This window comes from Bidens hawaiensis, unplaced genomic scaffold (assembly GCF_021521415.1).
Source record: "Bidens hawaiensis isolate Kalapana, Puna unplaced genomic scaffold, B.hawaiensis_p1.1 tig00011184_1, whole genome shotgun sequence".
NCBI classification, from domain to species: Eukaryota; Viridiplantae; Streptophyta; class Magnoliopsida; order Asterales; family Asteraceae; genus Bidens; species Bidens hawaiensis.
Window position 1 is genome coordinate 143,485 of NW_027491867.1, and position 24,814 is coordinate 168,298.

The 24,814-nt window shown below is 35.7% G+C and overlaps 1 protein-coding gene and 2 pseudogenes across 3 annotated transcripts; all 3 read left to right on the forward strand.

Moving 5' to 3' along the window:
• The first annotated feature begins 1,891 nt into the window (after positions 1–1,891).
• LOC143537336 (protein trichome birefringence-like 6) lies at positions 1,892–4,899 on the forward strand. The gene is made up of 4 exons (XM_077031126.1): positions 1,892–2,649; positions 3,090–3,282; positions 3,382–3,572; positions 4,180–4,899. The coding sequence occupies exons 1-4, from the start codon at positions 1,895–1,897 to the stop codon at positions 4,277–4,279; spliced, it is 1,239 nt and encodes a 412-aa protein (XP_076887241.1). The 5' UTR covers positions 1,892–1,894; the 3' UTR covers positions 4,280–4,899.
• A 4,753-nt stretch (positions 4,900–9,652) lies between these two features.
• LOC143537351 (mechanosensitive ion channel protein 6-like) lies at positions 9,653–14,820 on the forward strand (annotated as a pseudogene). The gene is made up of 5 exons (XR_013136040.1): positions 9,653–10,664; positions 10,901–11,021; positions 13,144–13,437; positions 13,803–14,005; positions 14,104–14,820. The product of XR_013136040.1 is annotated as a mechanosensitive ion channel protein 6-like (transcript).
• Positions 14,821–18,847: 4,027 nt separating this feature from the next.
• Positions 18,848–24,238, forward strand: LOC143537350 (mechanosensitive ion channel protein 6-like; annotated as a pseudogene). The gene is made up of 6 exons (XR_013136039.1): positions 18,848–18,874; positions 20,542–21,577; positions 22,554–22,677; positions 22,864–23,157; positions 23,544–23,746; positions 23,825–24,238. The product of XR_013136039.1 is annotated as a mechanosensitive ion channel protein 6-like (transcript).
• Positions 24,239–24,814: the final 576 nt, after the last annotated feature.

Consider the following 24,814-nt stretch of genomic DNA (forward strand, 5'->3'; position numbering starts at 1 on the left):
TATTAAACGTTCATCATCAAATCTATTAAATATTTCATTGACAATAGTAAAAAAAGTCTTGAGAAGAAGTTGTATTATTAAAAAAAACATTGAAGACCTTGCATATACTAATTAATGATTATTAATTGATTAAATAAGCTAATTGACATAGAAAAATAAATTATGACATCACTAAAAGTTATAGTTCTATTACTAAACTAATATGGAGATCCCTAAAAAGTTCTAGTTATACTACTGAACTAATATGGAGATTTCGAAATGACGATTGTTGTGGTTTAATGGTATTTGACAACCACGCCATCGTTTTTATAAAGTAGTGCTTTATAAAGCTAATCCATGCATTGCAAAGCGTTTAAAGAAACTTTTTATATATATAATGTTTTAAATAATTTTGTCTTATTTATTACTTCTTATATAAACAAATGCCTCTATCAAATAAGCAAACCCTCACATTGCTATATGTTGGATTTTAGTGAATTAATACAAATGGATTCAAATAATATATTATATTATGTGTATAACTCATGATCTATTGATCTAGCGGTATCATGGTGCTCCCCTCACATTATGAGGTTGTGAGTTCAAATTTTTGCTATATAATGTAAACAATATAATCTATAAATAAACCATGACAAATTGACCAATAATAAATCAATAATAATTAACACGAACTGCTTGCCTAATGATACTCTGACGTTTACTTTCGTTTCTAAGAACAATATTTATAGCATGTTGATATAAACTCGATTTGCAGTTGATTTTTGCTCAATGTTGGTTGTATTTTTCTTCATTTTGTTAATGGTAAATTTAAGATTGTCATTATCGATCAGCAGGTTATAGAATATGGTTTTATTTAAGATAACAAACGCACCTAAGCTTAATGATTGCATAAGGATAATAAGGTTAGATGGGTTAAACTCATTTTATAATACTTAGTAACGGGTAACATGTGACGGGTTGGGATTATGAGAGAGGGGGGGGGGGGGGGTACGTTCCTCTCAGGAACCCTGAATAAAACCAATCGTCGTTTGACAACTCATCATAAACCAACGGAACCCATACCCGCTCAACCTAAAAATACGGTGTTTGACAAATTGGTGGCAACGTTATATCCTATCAGCAACTCTTACCCTTGAGGGAGTATCCGAAGGCTTCATTCTGAATGGCAAAGCCCGCACGTTTGCACATGTGCCTCGGTGCGTTTGCGCCTCACATCTAGCACGTTTTTTAGACCAATATGGTATCTGAACCTAAAAACATCCCTCCTACTATGGGTGTCTCAAAAATTTACGTTATTAATGAACAACCACTCCATTAGTATACAAGGACACTGACTGCAAGTGGTGCCCTGTGGTCATAAAAAAGGTTATGGTAAGGCTACCTATACTGGAGGGACAAAATAGCCAAATTGGGCAATAATCGGGCGACAACACCTCCCCCAACGATATGTGGGGCGACAAGGGCAGGGGCGAGATGTTTTTGTCGCCAGTTGTCTTTGTTATTTTATTATTATTATTATTATTATTATAGTTTGTGTGCGTGTGAAATACATACATACATATATATATAAATATGATGCTACAACGTTATTACACCCTTAAAATAAAACTCACCATTTACTGACTGTACGTCATATATCGCACGCAGCCTCATTTGTAGCCCCGCCCCCGTTGCATAGCCCAAGAATAATAAAATAAAAGAGACATTAAATGAGTATCTGACGAACGAGGTGAGAAGTGGACGCATGTGTTTGCCAGTAATCTAATCAGCATTTAATAATCTAAAACTATTACGCAACACACACACCCACTCTCTTTATTTTTTCTGTATCAATTCACTGTCACTGTCTCCTCTTATTATCCTTCATCTTCAACCTCCATCCATGTCCATGTCCATGGAGAAACAACGAAGTTTCTCAATCAAACGCACTAACTTCTTCCTCTTCTCTCTAACCCTCTGCTTCTCCATCCTCTTCCTAACCTCTTTCTCTTTCTGGCTCTTCAAATCCGACCCATTAATCATCCTCAATCAAGAAACCCATTTCCAGTTAACTCAAATTAAACCCACCTTCAATTCCAACTCATCCACGCCACGTGTGCTTAATGTGAGTCAAACCCATTTCACAACACCCTCGAATTCATCAAATCCGTCAAAAAATTCGTTAAATTTTGATGGGTTTGGAAGAAAACTGAATCTTGGTCAACTCCCAGATGCGTTTTCCCGCCAAAATCCCAACTCGTCAACTCCACGTCTGGTCAATCTGAGTCAAACCCATTTCAGAAACCCCTCGAATTCATCAAATTCGTCACAAAGTTCGTTCATTTTTGATGGGTTTGGGAGAAAACTGAATCTTGGTGTGGTTTCGCGCCAAATTGTGGTTATGAGTAGTAATAATAATAATAATAATAATAATAATAATAATAATATTAGTGACAAGATTCAAGAAGAAGTTGAGGGGGAAAAGGGTGAAAGATTAATGTGTGATGTGACAAATGGGAAATGGGTATTTGATGAGGAGGGTGGTTATCCTTTGTATAATACTTTTAGTTGTCCTTTTATTGATGAAGGGTTTGATTGTGAGGGTAATGGGAGATTGGATAAAGATTATATGAAGTGGAGGTGGGAGCCTCAAGATTGTGATATACCAAGGTGAGCTTCTTTTTCACTTGCAAATAGTTATTTGTAGATCTATGCAGTTAATGCGGAAAAATATCGGATATCGGTTGAGGATAGATATTTGAGATATCGGTTATCGTGGTAGGATATCGGTGGGGCATCAAAAATTGAAAATTAAGACTTAAAACATTGATATCGGGAATGTTGGTGATATATTGGTCAATATTGGCGATATTATCGATACCGATATTTTACCGAAATTTTGACAGATATTTGTATGAGGACCGATAACCGAGATACCACCGAGATTGACTGCATAGGAGTAGATTGTGTTTTGGATGTTATTATCTTGGGTTGGATTGTGTTTTGAACGCTATTATCTTTGATTAGATTGTGTTTTTAAAGTGCTTATCTAATTCTTGTTTTGTAAATGTGGTTTGGTGTTTGATTTCGAATGGTTTGATTCTACATAGGTTCAATGCAACAAACATGTTGGAACTGATTAGGGGAAAAAGAGTAGTGTTTGTTGGCGATTCTATAAACCGGAATCAATGGGAATCTTTGTTATGTTTGTTAATGAGTGCGATAAAAGATCCAAAAAAGGTGTACGAGACACGGGGCCGACGGATCACTAAAGAGAAAGGAAACTATTCTTTCAAATTCGTGGTAATTATTTAATAATCAAATAACCATTTGTATCTATCTTCCTAAATTTCTTTTGTGAATTTGACATTCATATTCTGTGACTTGATTTCTTGGTTTCAGGATTATAAATGCACGGTTGAATATTATGTTTCCCACTTCTTGGTTCACGAGGGCAAGGCAAGGGTCGGTAGAAAACGCATGCAAACATTGAGGATTGATACTGTTGATAGAGGCTCATCAAGATGGAAAGGAGCTGATATTTTGATCTTCAATACCGCTCATTGGTGGAACCATTATAAAACAAGATCCGGGTGAGCTTACACCATTCGGCACCTAATTATTAACTTGTCCCGCTAAATTTGGTTTCTATATGTTAAAAAAAGGTCTTGATGTTTCTAAAATGTCCCAAATACAAATTAATTTGAGATCCAACCTTTAAAAAAAACATGCTTACTATATCATATTAAACATGCCTACAAAATTCTAACATTCAATTGTTAGTTAACTTTCTCAAAATACATCTATTGATATGTTCATTAATATATTGAAACTGGACACAAATCAAAAGTTTATGTATGAATAGTTACGTATTTAACGTTCATTTTCATTATACAATATTACGTGTATAGACACATAATATTGTATAATGTCACATAATATTATATAATGCGAATGACACATGAAATACACAACTATTCAGAAATATACATTAATTTGTCTCTGATTACAATAAATAAAAATGAAAAACATATCTATGAAGCATCAAATCAGATTCTACCTTAATTAGACTAATCTTTTATATCAAATTATGTAGTTAGATCAAATTTACAGTTTGACTCTACAAAAGTCAAAATTGTTCGTCTCGTGCAACAAAATAGTGTTCTTTAAACTTTTGATATGTAACACTATAATTTACAGGGTCAATTATTATCAGGAAGGTGACACCATCCACCCTCGTCTTGATGCCACATTAGCTTTCAGAAAATCCATGACAACATGGGCATCATGGGTTGATTAATACATAAATCCGAAAAAAACACATGTGGTGTTCAGAACTTCCGCCCCTTCCCATTTCAATGGAGGCGAGTGGAACGCAGGCGGTCATTGTAAAGAAGCTTCTAGACCCCTAAACCGAACCGCCAACAATAACCAACCGAGCAAAAATGTGATTGTTGAAGAGGTTATTAACCAGATGAAAACGCATGTCAAATTGTTAAACATAACACGTTTGTCAGATTACAGAATCGATGGTCACCCGTCAATTTATGGAAGAAAAGGTGGTGGTGGATCGAAAGGCGAAGATTGCAGCCATTGGTGCTTACCTGGAGTTCCAGATGTTTGGAACCAAATCTTGTATGTTCATTTACAGTCTATGGTTAGAGAAAACATGTACATTCAATGAAAAATTAGTCCATTCTTTTTTTAATTTTCAGTCAAGTTACATAAAAGGTGCACTCTGTATAAATGGGAAAAGCGCGTTAAACGAGAGTTTGTGGTGGAACTGAAGCGCGTCGGTTCGATACTTTTATGCGATTTGTTCTTAGGAATATGCAAATAGTTCATGGCTCGAATCTTGCTTAAAATAGGATCGGTTTGTAAACGAGCCAAGCTCAAGCTAGGTTGCATTGGTGGATTTAAAAGAAAAATTCAGGGGTATCCAAAACCAATTTTGGACCTAGGGGTATCCTAATATTTACTCTGTGGTATCCGATACATAAAATGAAGAATTTATTTTATTTTTTTTCAACATTTTAAAACAAGGGCCGGCTACTAGAATTGAAAATAAAATTTGGGTCAAAAGCGAAAAATATTTTGGGCCTCACGGAAAATTATTATTTTGTTGGTTTAAACAATTTAATTTTTAAATTGTCTTCCTTACTTATGATTTGGGTTGTTTAAAAAAACCAATGTATTAAAATTAGCTTAAACAGGTCTCAAATGAGACTGTAACCCACAACATTTTGGTTGGGAGTCGAACCCCTTTGTCACTACACCAAGGTAGTTGTTATGAAATTGAATTAAAACATTAAGCTAACATATAGTTTGTCATAAAAATACACATAATTAAAAAAAAATCAGGCCTAGCGGGTAGTCGGGCCTATGGCTGTCGACCACTCTGCCATATGCCATGGTTGGCCTTGTTTAAAACCTAGCTATTGCCGGCTGGATCGGTAAAAATCTTAGTCTAGCTCAAGCTCAAGATTTCAGTCTGGTTCTGCGCTGGATTAACTCATGAACTCTATTTGTTCGAAACAAAATTGATGGTGAACGCTTCTGTTCATTCATGGTCCACAGTCCACACTACATGTGTACAAAACCGGTGTTTTCCCAAACCAAATCGGTTTGGTCAAAGCTTGGTCAAAACCGGTGTAGAAGCAAGAGAGGCCGTCCTGGTCTAGGTCTGTTCTGTCCGGTTTAGAAATGGTTTTCCTAAAAATGGTTTGGTTTTAAACCGGTTTGGTTGTTTAAAAGGGGAACCGGTACCAAAACCGGCAGTTTGGGTCGATTCACAAACCAGTTTGAGTGAAACCCTTATCAAACTGGTTCGGGTCGGTTTGCCATGAACCAGTCCCAAACCGTTTTTTTTACACCTCCAGAGTCCACGCCTTTATATGTGACCCATTGGGCACATAAACAATAAAGCATGAGCCGAATGAGTAAAATTTTTCGAACTTGCCACTTAGATATATACACCATAAAACCCTTGATATTATCTAAGAAAAAGATACATGTTTTTGAAATTGGTAGGACCTATGTATATCCGAATATTTAGTTTGCATGTTAGTTGTCTTGCCGTTTGAAAGGACATATTCTCTTGTATAAATAACCACACATATAGTAACCAAAAAACAAGCAAAGCCACAATGATGATGAGAAGGTTTATGATAGTATGCATGATCATAACACTCGTGGTGGTTGGAACTACGACTACTACAACAATGGCAGCGAAACATTTCCGTTTGACGAACGTCCAGACGAGGTTTGCTGCTACCCCGGTTACCCATGTTGCACTGTCCCGTTTCCTCCCAGTGCCGATAAGGAAGATGTCATAGTCCTTACACCATCACCTTCACCTTCACCTTCACCTTCACCTTCACCTTAAGTATATGGCTCATGGTCAAAAGGAAATAATTAATATATACTGTCTTGGTTTATGTAAGCAACATAATAAAAACTGATATGATGTAATCTTGTATATCGGTGTTTACGTAATAAAAAACAGTTTGTAATATTGTTGGTCGTTGGTTCGAAGCGATGATCTTGCTTCTTCGGTTGTGAAACTATATATAGTTGGATTTATATTCATAATATAGTTTTTAATTGGAACGTAAGTTATAAGATTTCCGGTATCGCACAAGTATTACCGAACCGATTCCGACCGAACAATATCGATCGGTACCAGGGCCGTCTCCGAGAATTTATATACCCGGCCGAGCTGAAATAAAAAGACCCGTAGGCCCTCACGAGTAACGAAATATATAAGATATAAGCTAATTTTTTTAAATGAGAATAAAGTTATAACATTAAAAGTATCAAAATATGTACATCATATACGTCGTACATAAACATCGACTAAACACCGAAATAAATTGTAACCATTCCTAGATATTTTTTTATTATTATTATTTTTTTGGAACGACCAACTAAGTAACGCCGCCGGGTATTCCGTACACGGACCTCATTGGCTAAAGGTAGTCCGAGCCGGCCACGAGTCCGGACGACGGAACCCCTAGCGGTCCACCTATTGAGGGATTTCCCGGATAAAACCCAACCTCCACGCCCGCCAAACGGCACGACAGCGAGGGGCCGGTAAAACCGGGTGAGATCAGGACTCGAACCCTGGCAAGCCAGGGTCATCCCTCATATCTCCCATATAAATTGGTGATAATGAGGTTTGAACCTCATACCTTTTACTAGTAAAATGAGTTTTCTACCATTGAGCCACAACCAATTTATGATATTTTGTTACTTTAATTATGAAAAAATCAACTGAAAAGACATAAAAAAGATTAAAAAAAAAGAAAAAATGATTGAACAAGGTTTTTAAGAAAATGTCTAAAATAACTCTATATCGATCCAAGACCATAAAATAGTCTTCTCTTTCATGTCTTCCCTCCTAAGTGTTCATCGCTGCAGCAATCCCACCTGCCGGAAATTTATGTGTAGAAAATGTCTAAAATAGCCCTATATAATTTGTGCCCCCGAAAAAGGTGCCCTGCACACCTCTTAGGCCGCCCCTGAATTCGGTAAATGTTTCAGTATTATCCAAACCGGTAGTGGTACTCGTTTTCATTCTTTGGTCAATGTATTGATATCTCTTTGGGCATATCACGATTTTATTTTTGTGAGTTTTCGTAAATTCTTTATTTTATGCTTTTAGTAAAAATAAACAATCTAAAAAAAATCTCTGACAACTTTTTTTTTAATATATAAAAACTAAATTTGTTTTTAAGCAGTTTTTTTTAAATTCTCAATTAAAAAAATATCTTTTAATATTACGATACGTGACTAGACTAAAGAAAACATTTTAACTCAAATAGTTCTCGAAAGAAATCATATATAGGATACTAGCTTTTGAATCTGTGTATTGCACGGGATTTGTCAAATAATAAAAATAAAAATATCCATTATCTAAAAGAAATAAACAGAATTATAGGTAAAAAGAAGATAAAATATATATAGTATAAACAATAAGAAATTAAAATCTCAAATTTACAAATTTGATTTTTTATATACAACATTTGCAAAAATTGTTTTGACCAATTACCCGTGGATAATTATGATAAATGAGATGAGAGATTAGAGAATTAAAAGAGAAATTATAACCCATTTCTCAAAACTGTTTTGTCTCATAACCCATGGATATGCATGATAAATAAGATGATAAATTAGATAATTAAAATGAAATTATAACCCATTTGTCAAAATTATTTTGGCCCATGACCAATGGATAGTTAAAATGAATGAGATTATAAATTAGAGAATTAGAAAGAAAATTATAACCCATTTGTTAATATGGTTTTGCTCCATAACCCATAGATATGTAAGATGAATGAGAAGAGAGATTATGCCTACAATGAATGTGAGATTGCCACATCATCTTCATTATTTTCTTTTATTAGTATAGTTAGATTTGTTAATATGGTTTTGCTCCATAACGCATAGATAGGTAAAATGAATGAGAAGAGAGATTATGCCTAGAATGAATGTGGGATTGCCACATCATCCTCATTATTTTCTTTTATTAGTATAGTCAGATGGTTGTTGAAATTAATAGTTTTCATAACATCGGATGGTTTCTTAATTAACTAGAGTAAACTGCCATTTATGCCCTTGTGGTTTGCTTGCTTACCTTGGCCATTTCTGTAAAAAAAAAATTGTTTTGCCATTCCCGTCCACATGGTTTCCAAAACTGTTTGGACGAAAATGGCTAAAAAAATTGTTTGGACGAAAATGGCAATGATAAGCAAACCACAAAGACATAAACGACAGTTTACTCTATTTATTTTAAAGAGTATTTTGTCATCTCACGCTAACTTAATAGAATAAAACTAAAGGAGTTAGTGATTTGGACTAAAATGGCAAGAAAATGAAACCACAAGAACATAACTTTCTAGAATAATTCTTTTAGTCGAAAATGACGATAAATAATTCTTTTGAACGAAAATGACAAAAGTGATCAAACCACATGGACGGACATGACAGTTCTCTCTATTTTTTATCTCATAAATCATAATTACACTAAATCAAAATTGTGATTAGTCTAGTTATTTGTATATTTAGTAGGTTAATTTTAAATTCTCAAATTAGTCACGTATAGAGAGAGATTTCAAAAATGTCCTTCAGTTTCTTGTTTCCAACTCTGTCCATAAACTATCTCGCCGTTGGCGAAACATTAGGATTTCCCGACGACGTGTTAGTAAACCAATTAGAGAAAGACGCTTGGCCTGAACCCGTGCCTACTAAGTTACTAACTCGTCGGCAGGGACATTAATCTCTCTCACTGAAAATGAACTGTTGTGGAAATTTGTCCCTCATTTAATTTCAACAGTTAATAGTATAATACAATAATTTAGAACAAAAAGTGGTCTTACGACAGTACCACGTGCATATTAGTGACACCTATGTGAACATTCGAGGAATATTGCATGTCACATTTCAAAATTTAAACTTTTTTGACTTTTAAATTTTGATTTGAAGGTGTTTCGATCACCTCGGAAAAAAAACATGTCCATATACCTTGTTACTACTTTATTAAGTGGTAGCTTTGATTTGATTTATGACCACCAAACCAACCACACATTGACGCACCACAACACCACTATATACGCACTTCCGATTAATACTACGCACTAACCGATCGATTCCTCTCAGTTCCAGTACCACCACCATGCCGCGTTCTCCGTCTCCGGTTTTCGACAAACGAACACTACCAGACATTGAGAATTGTAGTACGAAGACCCACGAAAACTACGACCGGTCAAGGAAATCTGGAGCTGTAACGAAAGGTGAAATAGACGAATGTGATGATCAGTTTGTTGTCGATGATTTACCCGATGAATACAAACAATTCAGGTTTAGCAAATGGACACTACTTCAGCTCTTTAGTTTCATCTTTATTCTAACCGCGTTAACGTGCACACTCACACTTCCGTTTCTTAAACATAAACAATTGTTTGACCTCGTGTTATGGAAATGGGGGGTTATGTTCCTTGTTTTAGTATGCGGAAGGCTGGTATCCGCTTGGGGGATACGCGTTATCGTGATAATGATAGAGAGAAACTTTGTGTTACGAAAGCGAGTGCTTTATTTTGTCTATGGGTTGCGAAAGGCGGTTCAAAACTGTGTGTGGTTAACGCTGGTTTTAATCGCTTGGCAATTCATATTCGATAAAAAAGTGGAACGCTTGAGTAGAGTCGGGCGACATGTTTTACCGTATATCAATAAGGTCTGGATTTGTTTTTTGGTTGGTACGATTGTTTGGTTACTGAAAACATTGCTGGTTAAAGTGCTCGCCTCTTCGTTCCATGTGAGCACGTTTTTTGATCGGATTCAAGAATCGTTGTTCAACCAGTATGTGATTGAGTCGTTATCCGGTCCACCCTTGATTAAAATTCAACAAGTATTACACGAGGAGGCAGAAGATCGGAATGGGAAGAAAAGCGGGAGGTTTCTTGAGGGGATTACTATTGATCATTTGCATCGGTTGAATCAGAAGAATGTATCCGCTTGGAATATGAAACGGCTGATGAATATTGTTCGTACGGGTGTGTTGTCAACTTTAGATGTTGGTGCGATTGGGCCGATGAGGATGAGTCCGCTCTGCAAATTACGAACGAGAAGCAGGCTAAGATTGCAGCCAAGAGGATATTCAACAATGTTGCTAGGCAAGGGTCCTTTTAAGTACATTCTTGGTCTTTGTTTAATGTTAGGGTGTTCATCGGTTCGGTTAACTAGATTCAATATTTTGTAACTGAGTTGAGCTGCTCGTGAGCCACTTGTAAATAACGATTGAGTCCGTATTGGACTTCATTTAATAAACGAATTAGGCCCAAGCTTCACATCTAGATACCATAACCTAGTCTTATACTCATGTTAATGATCTCTTCACCATTTTTATAATTTGCTTGAACAGGCGCATTTATTTAGAGGATTTGATGTGTTTTTTGAGAGAGGATGAAGCTTTGAAAGCAATGCGGCATTTTGATGGAGAATGTGAAACAAAAGGACTCGGCAAGGGAGCTCTCAAAATCTGGGTGGTACGTTGTTCGTGTTTATCTAAAGCTATTAAAAGTTATGTGATGTGCGAAAAGCTATATATAAATAATGCACAATTTAAACACGTAATTCACACAAATCTTTAAATTAATAAAACCAAACAATACTAACTAAACTTTCCACAAATGGCAAGTGTACCGATCGCGACAGCACAGTCTAATGGAAGTCCGGATGTCGAACACAAAGACACGTGAGAACGGCTAAGATAATTAACCCTAATCTAAGACCTACCTAAATAATATATTTATTATTTTAATTATTTAACACTAACTTAACTAATTTAACTTAACTAACGGTGAAACCTAACGATAATAACGGTCGTAAGATGACACATGTTTTAACATGTGGTTGAAACCAGGGTTCTAAAGATGGGCTAACATAGGTGAGGCCAAGGCACTAGGTCCCTTTGGCCGGTTTTACCAGAAAACCCTAACAACGTCTAGATAGCTTTTAATTCATGGTTTAATCTACGTACCCTAATAACTCATCACTTGCTCCATGTCTAAGTTACAGACCTCACTAAGGCTCGAAATATTACAAACCTTTGAGAATAGGGGTAATTCAATACTAAGGACAAAATACTCAACTTAAAAACTTAACTTAGCCGACAATGGGAAAACTGCACCTAGTCTCGCAACGACTACCCCCGATCAACTAACTAGCAAGATAAGCCGACACCTAAGGTCTTGGTCCAACTCAAAGGTGGTGAACTCACTGACTTGAATGCCTTAAGGAACATAAACCCTAATGGTGACGTCTACCAAACTCAATCAACACACAAAATATTAACCGAACTATGTAATTAACAACTACACGAAACTAATTCATGCAATAATTAATCACACGGGGCACATGCAACCTAAAACACATCTAGGGCAGCGGGTATACACGAAATAATATCACAAAATATGAACTTTACAATAGATAAACAATCAACCACTTGTTAAGCACCATAAACTAGTTAATTTAAACCGTTAAAACATCAAACCTAGGTGATTCTAACCAATCTAGCCAATCATAATCAATGAACAGTAGCAAATATATATATATATATATATATATATGTGATAAGCATGTTCATATAAATCGGATTACAAAAGATTTGAATGATTAAAAACCAAAAACGAACTCACAAACGTTAAAACAAGCAAAACCGACAACCAAAGGATAAAAGATAGAACCGTAAGCTCCTCCTTCTTGGTTTCTCCCCTAGAACAGATATGAGATGGTTGAGATGAAGTATATTTTCGTTCATAGGGTTTATACTCTATATATAGATCACTATACTTGACAAACAAGTCAAAATAAGTCAAAACCCAAACCCACAAGGCCCACATATGACAAATTAGTCGTGGCTAGCTGATTTTTGTGATATGGGACACCCCTAGGGCGCTTCGTCGCGCGAGTAGAGGGGTTGACCTGGTCGCGTTCAGGTCCTTAGACGTCCGATTCTTCGTTTTTCGCTTATTTTACTCGTTAAAACTCGTTTACGCGCATCGTCTTCGATTTGATCCTCGGGTGAACGATATCCTTTACTGGAAGACTTGATAAACAAGTCAAAATAAGTCAAAACCCAAACCCACAAGGCCCATATATGAAAAATTAGTCGTGGCTGGCTGATTTTTGTGATATGGGACACCCCTAGGGCGCTTCGTTGCGCGAGTAGAGGGGTTGACCTGATCGCGTAGCGCGGCCAGGTCCATGGACGTTCGATTCTTCGCTTTTTGCTTATTTTACTCGTTAAAACTCGTTTACGCGCATCGTCGTCGATTCAATCCTCAGGTGAACGATATCCTTCACTTTAAGACTTGTTTTCCATGCTCTCATCACCCATAATCCTACATCAAACATAAACATGTAAACACCATAAAAAACGGACAAACAAATGCTAAAACACGCCGAAAAGCTTGAAAAAACAAATACGAAAATATGTGTATTTCATAGCACATCATTATGTTATTTTAGGCTTATCCAATTTGACTCGTTAGGGATTAACAATAACCTGAATCGACCCGTTCATAAATTCACAAGTGAATAGGGTCCAATTGAAAAATATTCACTTTATTGATTTGTTTAAAATATATATATATTTTTTCCATTTAGGTTAATGTATTCTTAGAACGCAAAGCGCTTGCACTATCACTCAACGACACAAAGACAGCTGTAAACAAACTCCATCAGATGTTGAACATAGTTGTCGGGATCTTAATAATTGTGATTTGGCTTCTTATAATGAAAGTGGCAACTACACATTTCTTTATATTCTTAAGTTCACAGCTTCTTTTGGTCGTGTTTGTGTTCGGTAACACATGCAAGTCAACATTCGAGGCCATCATTTTCTTGTTCGTGATGCATCCTTTTGATGTCGGTGATCGTTGTGAAATCGACGATAAGCAGGTAAACATTTAACCAAAATATAATTTAAATTTAAATCTATGGAGGCATTTATTCATGAACATGTTTATTTTGTCTCAAATAAGCTAATTCAAAAGCAAAGTTAAGAAGTAACAGACTAAGTTATTTTTTTTAGCATACAACTTTCAAGAGTTCTTTATTCAAATATTTATACTGATATGACATTGATATTAATATTTATGTGATCACAACTAAGTTTATTTATTTATTTAAAGAAATGAATAATATGTGTGTTTTTATTAAAGCCACGTATGCTTGTTTTCTCTATGTTAGAAAGGTCAACTATTTTAACACAAGAATGTTTTATCTCATTAATTGCATGTCTATCTTGTCTTTGTTGGTTTTAGATGATAGTGGATAAGATGAATATGCTAACCACGGTCTTCATGAGAGCAGACAACCAAAAGGATATGTACCCAAATAGCGTGTTAGCTACTAAATCGATTGGTAACTTGAGTCGTAGCCCCGCAATGGGAGATGAGATCGAATTTTCCATCAACATCTCTACACCGCGGGATAAGATTGACGAAATGAGAAAAAAGATGAAAGAGTAAGTAGACAAACTACAAAACTTATATCGTGTTATAATTTCAATCCTAATTTTTTATAATCGTATTTAACAATGAGTGATATATTATCTACTTTTAGATATGTTAGCAGCAAGGGTGATTACTGGTTCAATGATCCAACCGTAGTTGTTAAAGGCGTAGAGGATATGAATACGCTAAAGATGGTGTTATGGCCTAAACATGTGGTAAACCATCACCATATGTCACAACGTTGGAAAAGGAGAAGCGATTTGATTTTAGAGATGATAAAGGTGTTCAAAGATCTTGAAATTGACTTCAAGTTGCCCGCTCTCAATGTTAACATCAATAACATCGAAGGAGTGTGACAATTTTGATTGTGGCACTTGTTGATATATGGTTATACGTAGCACCTGATAATATAAATAAATTTTATATGTGTAATATGTCACACCCTGCTATGGGGGCCGGATAGTTCAATGACAAACTAGTATTGAATACATAGTTGCGAAACGTAAACGAATAAATTGTTCTCTATAAGTTTTACATTATGCTAAGACTATTAGGTCAAGGTGTAACTTCGGCCAAATTAACTCAAGTTTTTTGACGAACAAGCTACCTTGAACTCGAAGTTGGCACAATACTTAATTAAGCCAGTGAGTTGATAAATAACCTCAAGGTTTTATACGAGTGAGCTTCCTTGAGCTTGAACTCGGCTTGGTCATTTTTAGGAGCATGGTTTTGAGGGAAATCAACTTGAAATTTTAAGAAACACAATTATATGAGGATGTAAAAGCGATTGCCAAAAATTGCCAAAAAATTGGTAATTAGATGGAGAAAAACCCTCAAAATATATATACATGTAACAAAACCTAAATAAACCTCCTATATTATAGTGCACTTGCAAGTTAAAAACAAATAATCCATGAGATTAAACTAGTTATAACTATATTTAACACTCCTTATGTGGTATTACAACTATGAGATTAAACTAGTTATAACTATAACTGCTTTAACAAAAAATTGGTATTTCGACGGACAAGCATTCTTTCATAACCTCAAATAACATCACATAAATCATATATATGGCATACACTTACCACTTATGGTAAGTGTATTAACTATCACATCGAGTATGTACACATGCCCGAAACATAACAAGGAAATGGGGCTAAAAACTTACTTGTAAGCTATTCCTTTCTGAATTTACTGTTATATATACCCTTCTTGAGTTGTGCACGGCTAACTGTGTATTAATCATAGTATCAATTAACTACTTCTAGGCTCTAGCTATACTATGCTTCTAAGTTATTGTAACTCCTAGCTAGAGGGGTCCGGGGGCAGCGCCACTAGCAGCGGGGTTATAGGGGCGGCAACCCCTAGAGGGGTCCAAGGGGCTGAGCCCCTTGCTGGTGTTAAGCTTCAATTTTATTTTTATTAATAAGTCTTTACTAAAAACCAATGTTGTTGAAACCGGACTGGACCGGCCGGTCGAACCGGTCTGACCGGGATTCGGTACACCGACCGGTCCGGTTACATAGTACGCTCGGCTGACAGGGAACCGGCCGGTCCGAACCGGTTCAGCCGGTTGAACCGGTTTTCTAAGAAAAAAAATATTTTTTTTTTGAAAAAAAATCATTTTTTTAAAGTTGATCCGTCATTTTTTGACCAAATTTGTTCGGCAGGTCCGACCGGTTGAACCGGTAGGCCATCCGGTTCGGTGTCCGGTCCGCTTATGAAAACATTGCTAATAACCTAATCAGAAAATTGAAATTTAATTATATAATCAATTCATATCTTCGTTTTAAACGTTACCTTTAATTATTAATTAATTACTTATCTTTAGTTCATATATCATGTAAGTTCATGTCTGTCGTTCACGTACGTATACGCCGTTTATGTTTCGTTTATTTTACAAAATCATTAACAAGTCCGTATACATATACTTAAGAACCCTTCATTTCCCTTCCAACCATACAAACATGCTTACATTTTCCATACCATCACCCATTTTTTGTTTATATTTAAATACTTAATTATTTATTAAAATGTATTGAAATTATTAATAAATTAGTATAAGTAAATAATATCTGAAACAAAAGTAAACTAAAACAAAAAAACAAAAAAAAAAACACATAGAATACTTAATTATTTTAGTAAACTAAAATAAAAAAATATAAAACACATAGAATTTATATTTATGGCTGAAGTTGTGCAGTGTCTTTTGTACTATCTGCTTTTGATGTTTGTACCTATCTTACGTCATTGAGGTTATCTGCCAGGTGTCCTTGGTCTTCTACGTGTCTATTTTTAGAATACAGTTGACCCTCATATCACGTAAGGGTTTCCCTCTCTTTCTCTATGTTAGATCTTTGTAATCCACCGGCAAATCGTAATGTTATAACACAGAGATGGTGATTCTAGCAGAGAGAGGGATTGTTTGCCGGCGGTTCCTGGCAGTGGTTTCATCCGACGAATGACCATTACCGGTCGTCTATGGCGACAACGAAGGTGTCTCTGTGATCTCATCAGTGGTGGATTTAACTGTTGTGTTGTTGCCAGGTTCACCCCAGGCGACGAAGCACGATGATTGTTTATGAGGATGGACAATTTTGTTGTGTTGGCTCCATTTAGGAACTCTAGGCGACATCGCTAGACGATGGTGACTGTGATTGTTCATGGCGTGGCGGATCGATGTGTGTTCCCACCGCTTGCGCCCTCTCACACACACCCGTCGCCTTTCCTCAATCGCTCTCTGATACATCCCATAATATTCGATTTTCAGACCATTGGTGGTGCTGGTTTGGGGTTGGCGGTGGTCTTGCAGACGTACACGATAGTGATTGTTTGCATTGTGCCATTTGTGTGTTCAGGTTGATATTTTTCTCAGCAAGTAGATATGATTTTTCATTTATATTCTTCTCATTTGAGTGTTCCTCTTTTTAAACAATTAGTTGTTAGTGGTCTTTTAGATTTTGGGTTTGTTTGTTGGTTTCTATGGTTCTGTTGATAAACGTGGGCATGATTTAGTCATGTTATTGTTTTTCTAGAATTTTTGTTTTAAAGTTTTATAAATGGGTTCTTTAAACATGCATGCCATTACCTGTTTGTGATAATAAATATGTATCTTCATCTTATTTGTTATTGTATAAGTGTTATTAGTTTGGATGGTATGTCAACTAAATGTGTGTGTGTTTTATTATGTGTTTTAGTGTCTTCAGTTTCTCATAATGTTCGGTATTCTACAAAGTTTTTAAATCTAAGACGAGGAACTTTCATGTGTCAAGTGGTATTATTTTTTTAAAGTTTCTATGCATTTACAATGGTTTTGTGGTGACCTACATAAAGCCAAAAGAAAATATGTAGCTTCATAGGCATGATTCGAGTTATTAAATTTGACTTATATCGGCCGACCATCCCCGCGGGGTTCCAAATACTAGTTACATTATAAACGCGATGAATTTTTCTTTTAAATTGGATTTTTAATAGCTGGGTGGTTTTTTGTTTTAAATTGAATATGCTAAAACTGATTTTTTTTTTCAAAATTGGATTTTTAAATTAACCTAAAGGGTTGGTATATATTTACAAAAAGATAAAGGGTTGAATATAAAATTTCATTAATAAAACAAAAACCTCATTATCTACTTTCACAATGTACGCTATCAGTTCTTCCCCGCAAGAATTAAATACTATATTAAAGCTTCATGAAAGTTTTTTAAAAATCTAAGTATTTAAGCTTTAAAATTATCGCTAAAAGTAAAAGGAAATAGCTCAAAAGTTGACACAAGAACCCAAATAATAGCACCCTTGCAGTCAGATCTCTCTTGTGATTCTCTTTCTTTCGGATGCTCTTCAACGCGCCTGAAAGTATGGTTGTTTTCAATGTCATCTCTGGCGGTAGATCTAAGGGCATAATATAGAGTCTAATAGGGGATAAAAAAAGTTAAGTTGTTATCTTGAATCTGGAGAGTTGAACTTAGACAACGGCAAACATGAAAAGAGAGAGTTGAGATAGTTGATCAAAGCCATTGAACCAAATAAATAGACTATATAATCTTTTGAAGTAACTATATAAAATGCCAAAATATTTGTTTAAAAAAAACCTTTTGTGACACTAGCATTTGCTTTTTTATCCATATATATAATAGCATAAGGTCACGGAGCTATCCTCCCAGACTTCGTGTGGCGCCCGAATGCCAGCCAATCGGTCCGCTCATAATTAGGGCTTGCTGGTTTCGTCCTGCCCTGGACTCATCAGGCGAGCGGTAACAGCTCTCAACCAACGATGCGTTCGTCGTGCAAGCATGACTAGGCATGTACGCCTTCTTTCCCGTTGAGGCCGTGCTCAATAAAGTCCGGGACGAGTTAAGCATCTCAATCTTTAAATATTTGATACGTGACAATAGGCTATGGATGACTTGAGCCCCCAATGAAAATGTTAGACCCCCAAATATTTCCCTCTAATATATTTACTTTCCCCCTAAAATTTTACATATCCTTTTCCTCCTAATTAAGTTCTTTCACTACAAATAGGACTTTGCCACCACAGTTTTTACACAATAATAATACAGCTTCCACAGTTCCACGATGACCATAATCGGACCACAACCGGACTAATCTCACCCACCGAGGACCAGCAAAGCAAACATATATTTCACCCTAATCAACAAACAAACAGAGAGAAAGTCATGCTTATATTAATTGTTGTCGTCTAATGAAAAGGTACTCTTCATAAACTGAATTTCTTTGTATATATTTGGAACTATAATGACATAAATGGATGCAGTTCTAAGTGTGCTTACAAGGTGGTGTTCAATGAAATGCTTATGACATCATTATGTTGCTTTCTTACCAAAAAGTCTGCTATTAGGAGATTTTAGATGATTTATCAGGTGTTTATCTAATTTGTAAAGTTAGGTACCCGGTGTAAGATCTATGATTAATTTTTATTTTTCTTGATCATATATATATAAGACCAGGTGTAGTAGGCGAGTAACATGGGGACAAAAGGGGGGATTAGGCTATGTGTAGTGGAGGGGCTACAAATGGGGGCGAATTGTGACACGTGGCGTCCAGTCAGCAAATGGGGCGAATTTATTTTTGGGGTGTAATGGTGTAGGGGCTACAAGTTAGGCCCACAGTATCTTTTTTTATTATTATTTTTTTATAATTAAACTAATCAAATAAAAACCAATTTCTTCAAATAATTAAATAAAAATGCATTAAAATTAAAAAGAAATACAAAAAAAATACATAACTAAAAATATAAAAAAAACATATAGCTCGGTTGGCGTACATGTTTAGGTTCGGGTCGGGAAATTGAAACGGATAGCTCGGTTGGTTTAGGTTCATCGGGTTCCATTGAAAGTTCACGTTCGGTTGGTTTTGCGAACCATGGTGTTGACTGAAAGGATGGAATGGGTGGTTCGGTTGGTTCGGGTTGTTTCTAGGATTCATTTTGCATATACAATATACACACACACAACATATATACATATATATATATATATATCAAACAACACATATACATAAACATATATATACAATAGTAATATAATAATATATAATATAATAATAATAAACTTCTTCTTCTTCTTCTTCCAGGCGACAAGTAAACCCCGCCCCCGCCCCAAATCGCCCAAATATCGCCTGGGGGGCGGTGTTTGCGCCCTTCCTCGCCCCAACCCACGCCCACTACACATGGTCTTAGGGGTGGGCGACTAGTTTTTGTCGCCTGCCATCTTTGTTTTATGCCAACTAATTCGTGCAATTAAATTTGTTGTCCAAATTCTTTCTATAAATGTCTACTTATCTGAAATGGCGATCACAAGCTAAATGCATCAGTTTTGCCATTTGACATGGCGAAACACTTGTTTACATGTCAGCTCACCTAACTAGCGATGAGATCGGGACCGTACCGGTCCCGGTCCCAAAAATCGCGAATTATTGGTACTGGTATCGAAATATTTGATTTGGTTTTGGTATGGGGCCGGAATTGAAGGTAAAAATTCGGGGAAATGCCGGTCTCGTACCGTACCAGTACCGGTCCCATACCAGTACCGAAACTCAAAACTTTGGTACCGATTTCGGTACCGGTACCAGTACCGATTTTGCTCATTCCTACACCTAACTAAAGCTAGCTACCACTTTCTAAAACTTGATGTGTTTCGCCATTTCAAGTGACAAATCACCTAAAACTTTCTCTCTTTTTTATTAACCCTTTGTCTAAACATTTTCTTTTCCATTCTAAAAAAAATTATAAAATTATGTTGAGTTTGCAAAATACATTTCTTACTACTTTAATTTCTATAAAATTTTTCTACCCAAAGAAATTAGAAATGTCGAAACTAATAATGATTGAATTAGTAGATTAATCTAAAAAAAAAAAGAAGAAGGAAAGTGTTTACGGATACAATGCATGTGGGTAAACGGGTATCACACATCTACACTTTGTTTCACATGAGTCACGAAACAAAGACATAAAAAGGTTGATCCGTACGTCCATGCAATCTTTTGTTGGTAAGGTTTTACTTTTATTAATGCATGTGCACAGTTGCAGCTCAGTTCCAGCAACACCATGTCGCGTCCTCCGGTTTTCGACAAAAGAACACTAGGAGACATTGAGAAGTGTAGTACGAAGAGCCACAGAAACTTTGCAGAAGTACTACACCGGTCAAAGAAATCTGGAGTTGTAAAGAAAGGCGAAATAGATGAATATGATGATCAGTTTGTTGTCGATGATTTGCCCGATGAATACAAACAATTCAGGTTTAGCAAATGGACATTACTTCAGCTCTTTAGTTTCATCTTTTTTCTAACCGCGTCAACCTGCACACTCACCCTTCCGGTTCTAAAACATAAACAATTGTTTGACCTCGTGTTATGGAAATGGGGGGTTATGTTACTCGTTTTAGTATGCGGAAGATTGGTATCCGCTTGGGGGATACGCGTTATCGTAATACTCATAGAGCGAAACTTTGTGTTACGAAACGAGTGCTTTATTTTGTCTATGGGTTGCGAAATGCGGTTCAAAACTGTGTGTGGTTAACGTTGGTTTTAATCGCTTGGCAATTCATATTCGATAAAAAAGTGGAACGTTTGAGTAGAGTCGGGCGACATGTTTTACCGTATATCAATAAGGTCTGGATTTGTTTTTTGGTTGGTACGATTGTTTGGTTACTGAAAACCTTGTTGGTTAAAGTACTCGCCTCTTCGTTCCACGTGAGCACGTTTTTTGATCGGATCCAAGAATCTTTGTTCAACCAGTATGTGATTGAGTCGTTATCTGGGCCACCCTTGATCAAGATTCAACAAAAAGTACTACACGAGGAAGCAGAATATCAGAATGGGAAGAAAAGCGGGAGGTTTCTTGAGGGGATTACTATTGATCATTTGCATCGGTTGAATTAGAAGAATGTATCTGCTTGGAATATGAAACGACTGATGAGTATTGTTCATACGGGTGTGTTGTCAACGTTAGATGAGGGTGCGATTGGGGCCGATGAGGATGAGTTCGCTCTGCAAATTACGAACGAGAAGCAGGCTAAAATTGCAGCCAAGAGGATATTCAATAATGTTGCTAAGCCAGGGTCCACGTAAGTTCTTGGTCTTTGCTTAATGTTAGGGTGTTCATCGCATAACACCCGAACAATGTGTTAGCTACCCTTCAAGTTAGTTAATCGCATAACAAAATCTCTTATATAGCTTCAGGGGTGTTCTTCTCGTTTTTCGGGTTTCAGGTTTTTTCGGGTCGGTTCTTCGGGTTTCAAAGTTTTAGATCTTACCCGAAACTCAACCCAAATCTCATGGGTTTTTTGAATTTATTCGGATTTTAAGTATTCTAGAATACAAAGCAAAAAACAAAAAAATTTAAAAAAAACTTCAATATTAAAAAAACAACATATTCTTCTTTGCTCGTAACGCAAATAATCAATTAATAAACCAACATAACTTGATAAACAATTAAAAAGAAGAATAAAACTAAGTAACTAACTCGAACCATAATCTTCACCAATCGGACGTGATTTGGTTGTTCGATTACGGTTGCTATTAGTAATAAACGAGAAACATAATTAACAATAAACAATCGATCCATAATAGTTGGAATGACAACAATCGATTACGGTCAGATTTTGATAACTTTAGTGGCTAAGACTAAGTCTACTATACCTAAACATATATTTAATTTCAAAACTATAAGTTTATTCGGGTTGACCTGAAACTTATAAATCAAACCCAAAAACCAACCCGAATTACTTCGGTTCGGGTTCGGGTTCAGGTTAGTGTTTTATCGGGTTTGGGTTAGTTCGGGTTCGGGTACGGGTTTTTTCGGGTTGGGTTTCGGATTTCGAGTAAAAGTGACAGCCCTAAAGCTTTAAAGGTTTTTTCAGTTAACTAGATTCAATATTTTGTAATTGAGCCGTGTTGCTCGTGAGCCACTCGTAAATACTACTTGAGCCCGTATTGAACTTCATTTAATAAGCGTGCTTAGGCCCAAGCTTCACATCTAGATACCATAACTTATAGTATTATACTCGATCTCTTCACCATTTTTGTAATTTGCTTGGGCAGGCGCATTTATTTAGAGGATTTGATGTGTTTTATGAGAGAAGTTGAAGCTTTGAAAGCAATGCGGCTTTTTTGTGGAGAATGTGAATCAAAAGGACTCAACAGGGGAGCTCTCAAAATATGGGTGGTACGTTATTCGTGTTTATCTAAAGCTATTAAAAGTTATGTTATTTTAGGCGCTTATCCAATTTGACTCGTTAGGGATTAACAATAACATGTATCGACCCATTCATAACTTCATAAGTGAAGAGGGTCTGGTTGAAAAATATTTGGTTTATTGGTTTGTTTAAAATATATTACTTTTATCATTTAGGTTAATGTATTCCTAGAGCGCAAAGCGCTTGCACTATCACTCAACGACACAAAGACAGTTGTAAGCAAACTACATCAGATGTTGAACATAGTTGTCGGGATCTTAATAATTGTGATTTGGCTTCTTATACTAAAAGTGGCAACTACACATTTCTTTATATTCTTAAGTTCACAACTGCTTTTGGTCGTGTTCGTGTTCGGTGACACATGCAAGTCAACGTTCGAGGCCGTCATTTTCTTGTTTGTGATGCATCCGTTTGATGTTGGTGATCGTTGTGAAATCGACGATAAGCAGGTAAACATTTAACCAAAATATAATTTAAATTTAAATCTTTTCACTAATTTACTTATGAACATGTTTATTTTGTCTCGAATGAGCTAATTAAAAAGTAAAGTTAAGAAGTAACACGTCATCCAAGTTGAAAGACGGACACTATTTATTTTTTGAGCATGCAACCTTTAAAAGTGTTTTATTCAAATATTTATACTGGTATGACATTAATATTAATATTTATGTGATCATAACTAAGATTATTTATTTATTTAAAGAAATGAATAAAATGTGTGTTTTATTAAAGCCAAGAATGCTTGTTTTCTCTAGGTTAGAAAGGTCAACTGTTTTAACACAAAGTATGTTTTAACTCATTAATCGCATGTCCATCTTGTCTTTGTTGGTTTTAGATGATAGTGGATCAGATGAATATGCTTACCACAGTCTTCATGAGAGCAGACAACCAGAAAGTTATGTACCCAAACAACGTGTTAGCTACCAAATCGATTGGTAACTTGAGTCGTAGCCCCGCAATGGAAGATGAGATCGAATTTTCCATCAGCATCTCTACACCGCGGGATAAGATTGACGAAATGAGAAAACTGATGAAAGAGTAAGTAAACAAACTACAAAACTTATCTTCATTTTTATAATCGTATTTAACAGTCAATGATATATTATCTACTTTTAGATATGTTAGCAACAAGGGTGATTATTGGTTCGGTGATCCAACCGTAGTTGTTAAAGGCGTAGAGGATATGAATACGCTAAAGATGGTATTGTGGCCTAAACATGTGGTAAACCATCACCATATGTCACAACGTTGGAAAAGGAGAAGCGATTTGATTTTAGAGATGATAAAGGTGTTCAAAGATATTGAAATTGACTTCAAGTTGCCTGCTCTCGATGTTAACGTCAATAACATCGAAGGATTGCGACAAATTTGATTGCGACACTTGTATGTAGCACCCGATAATATAAATTAATTTTATGTGTAATGTGTCACACCCTACTATGGGGGCTAGATCGTTCAATGACTAACTAATACTGAATACAAAGTTGTAATGTACGCATTTTATATGTTTTTTGACTACCAATTTTTGAAACTTGGCGTGTTTCGCCATTTCAAATGACTGATCATCTAAAAACCTAAACCTTTCTTTCTATTTTTTAGAAACCGTTTCTTTGTACATTTTTTTTTTCATTCTGAAAAAATTTCTAAAATTACATGTTGAGATTGCAAAATACATTTCTTACTACTTTTATTTTTATATAATTTTTCTACCCAAAGAAATTAGAAATGTCAAAACTAAATAATAATTGAATTAGGAGATTAATCTATTCTAAAAAAAATGTTTACGGATATAGTGTGGTTAAAGGGATTTAAAGTATTCTGATAATTGGGTCAGGTTTCACCTAATACTATACTCGTCATATAATCGTGAAATTTTTTAAAACTCATCTCATACATGCACCTGAATACAAACAAACGTCTGTGATTGGTATGTGGAATCATCCTTAAGCCGCTTAAGTAGAATCACGACATATACAAAATGTTAATTACCTTGAAATATTATGGATAAATCAATGCACATAGTATTTTACAATCTTGTAAATCGATGCTTAAATTTATCCTATATACGTATGCATGTATATATGTATATAAAGATGTGGATTATGT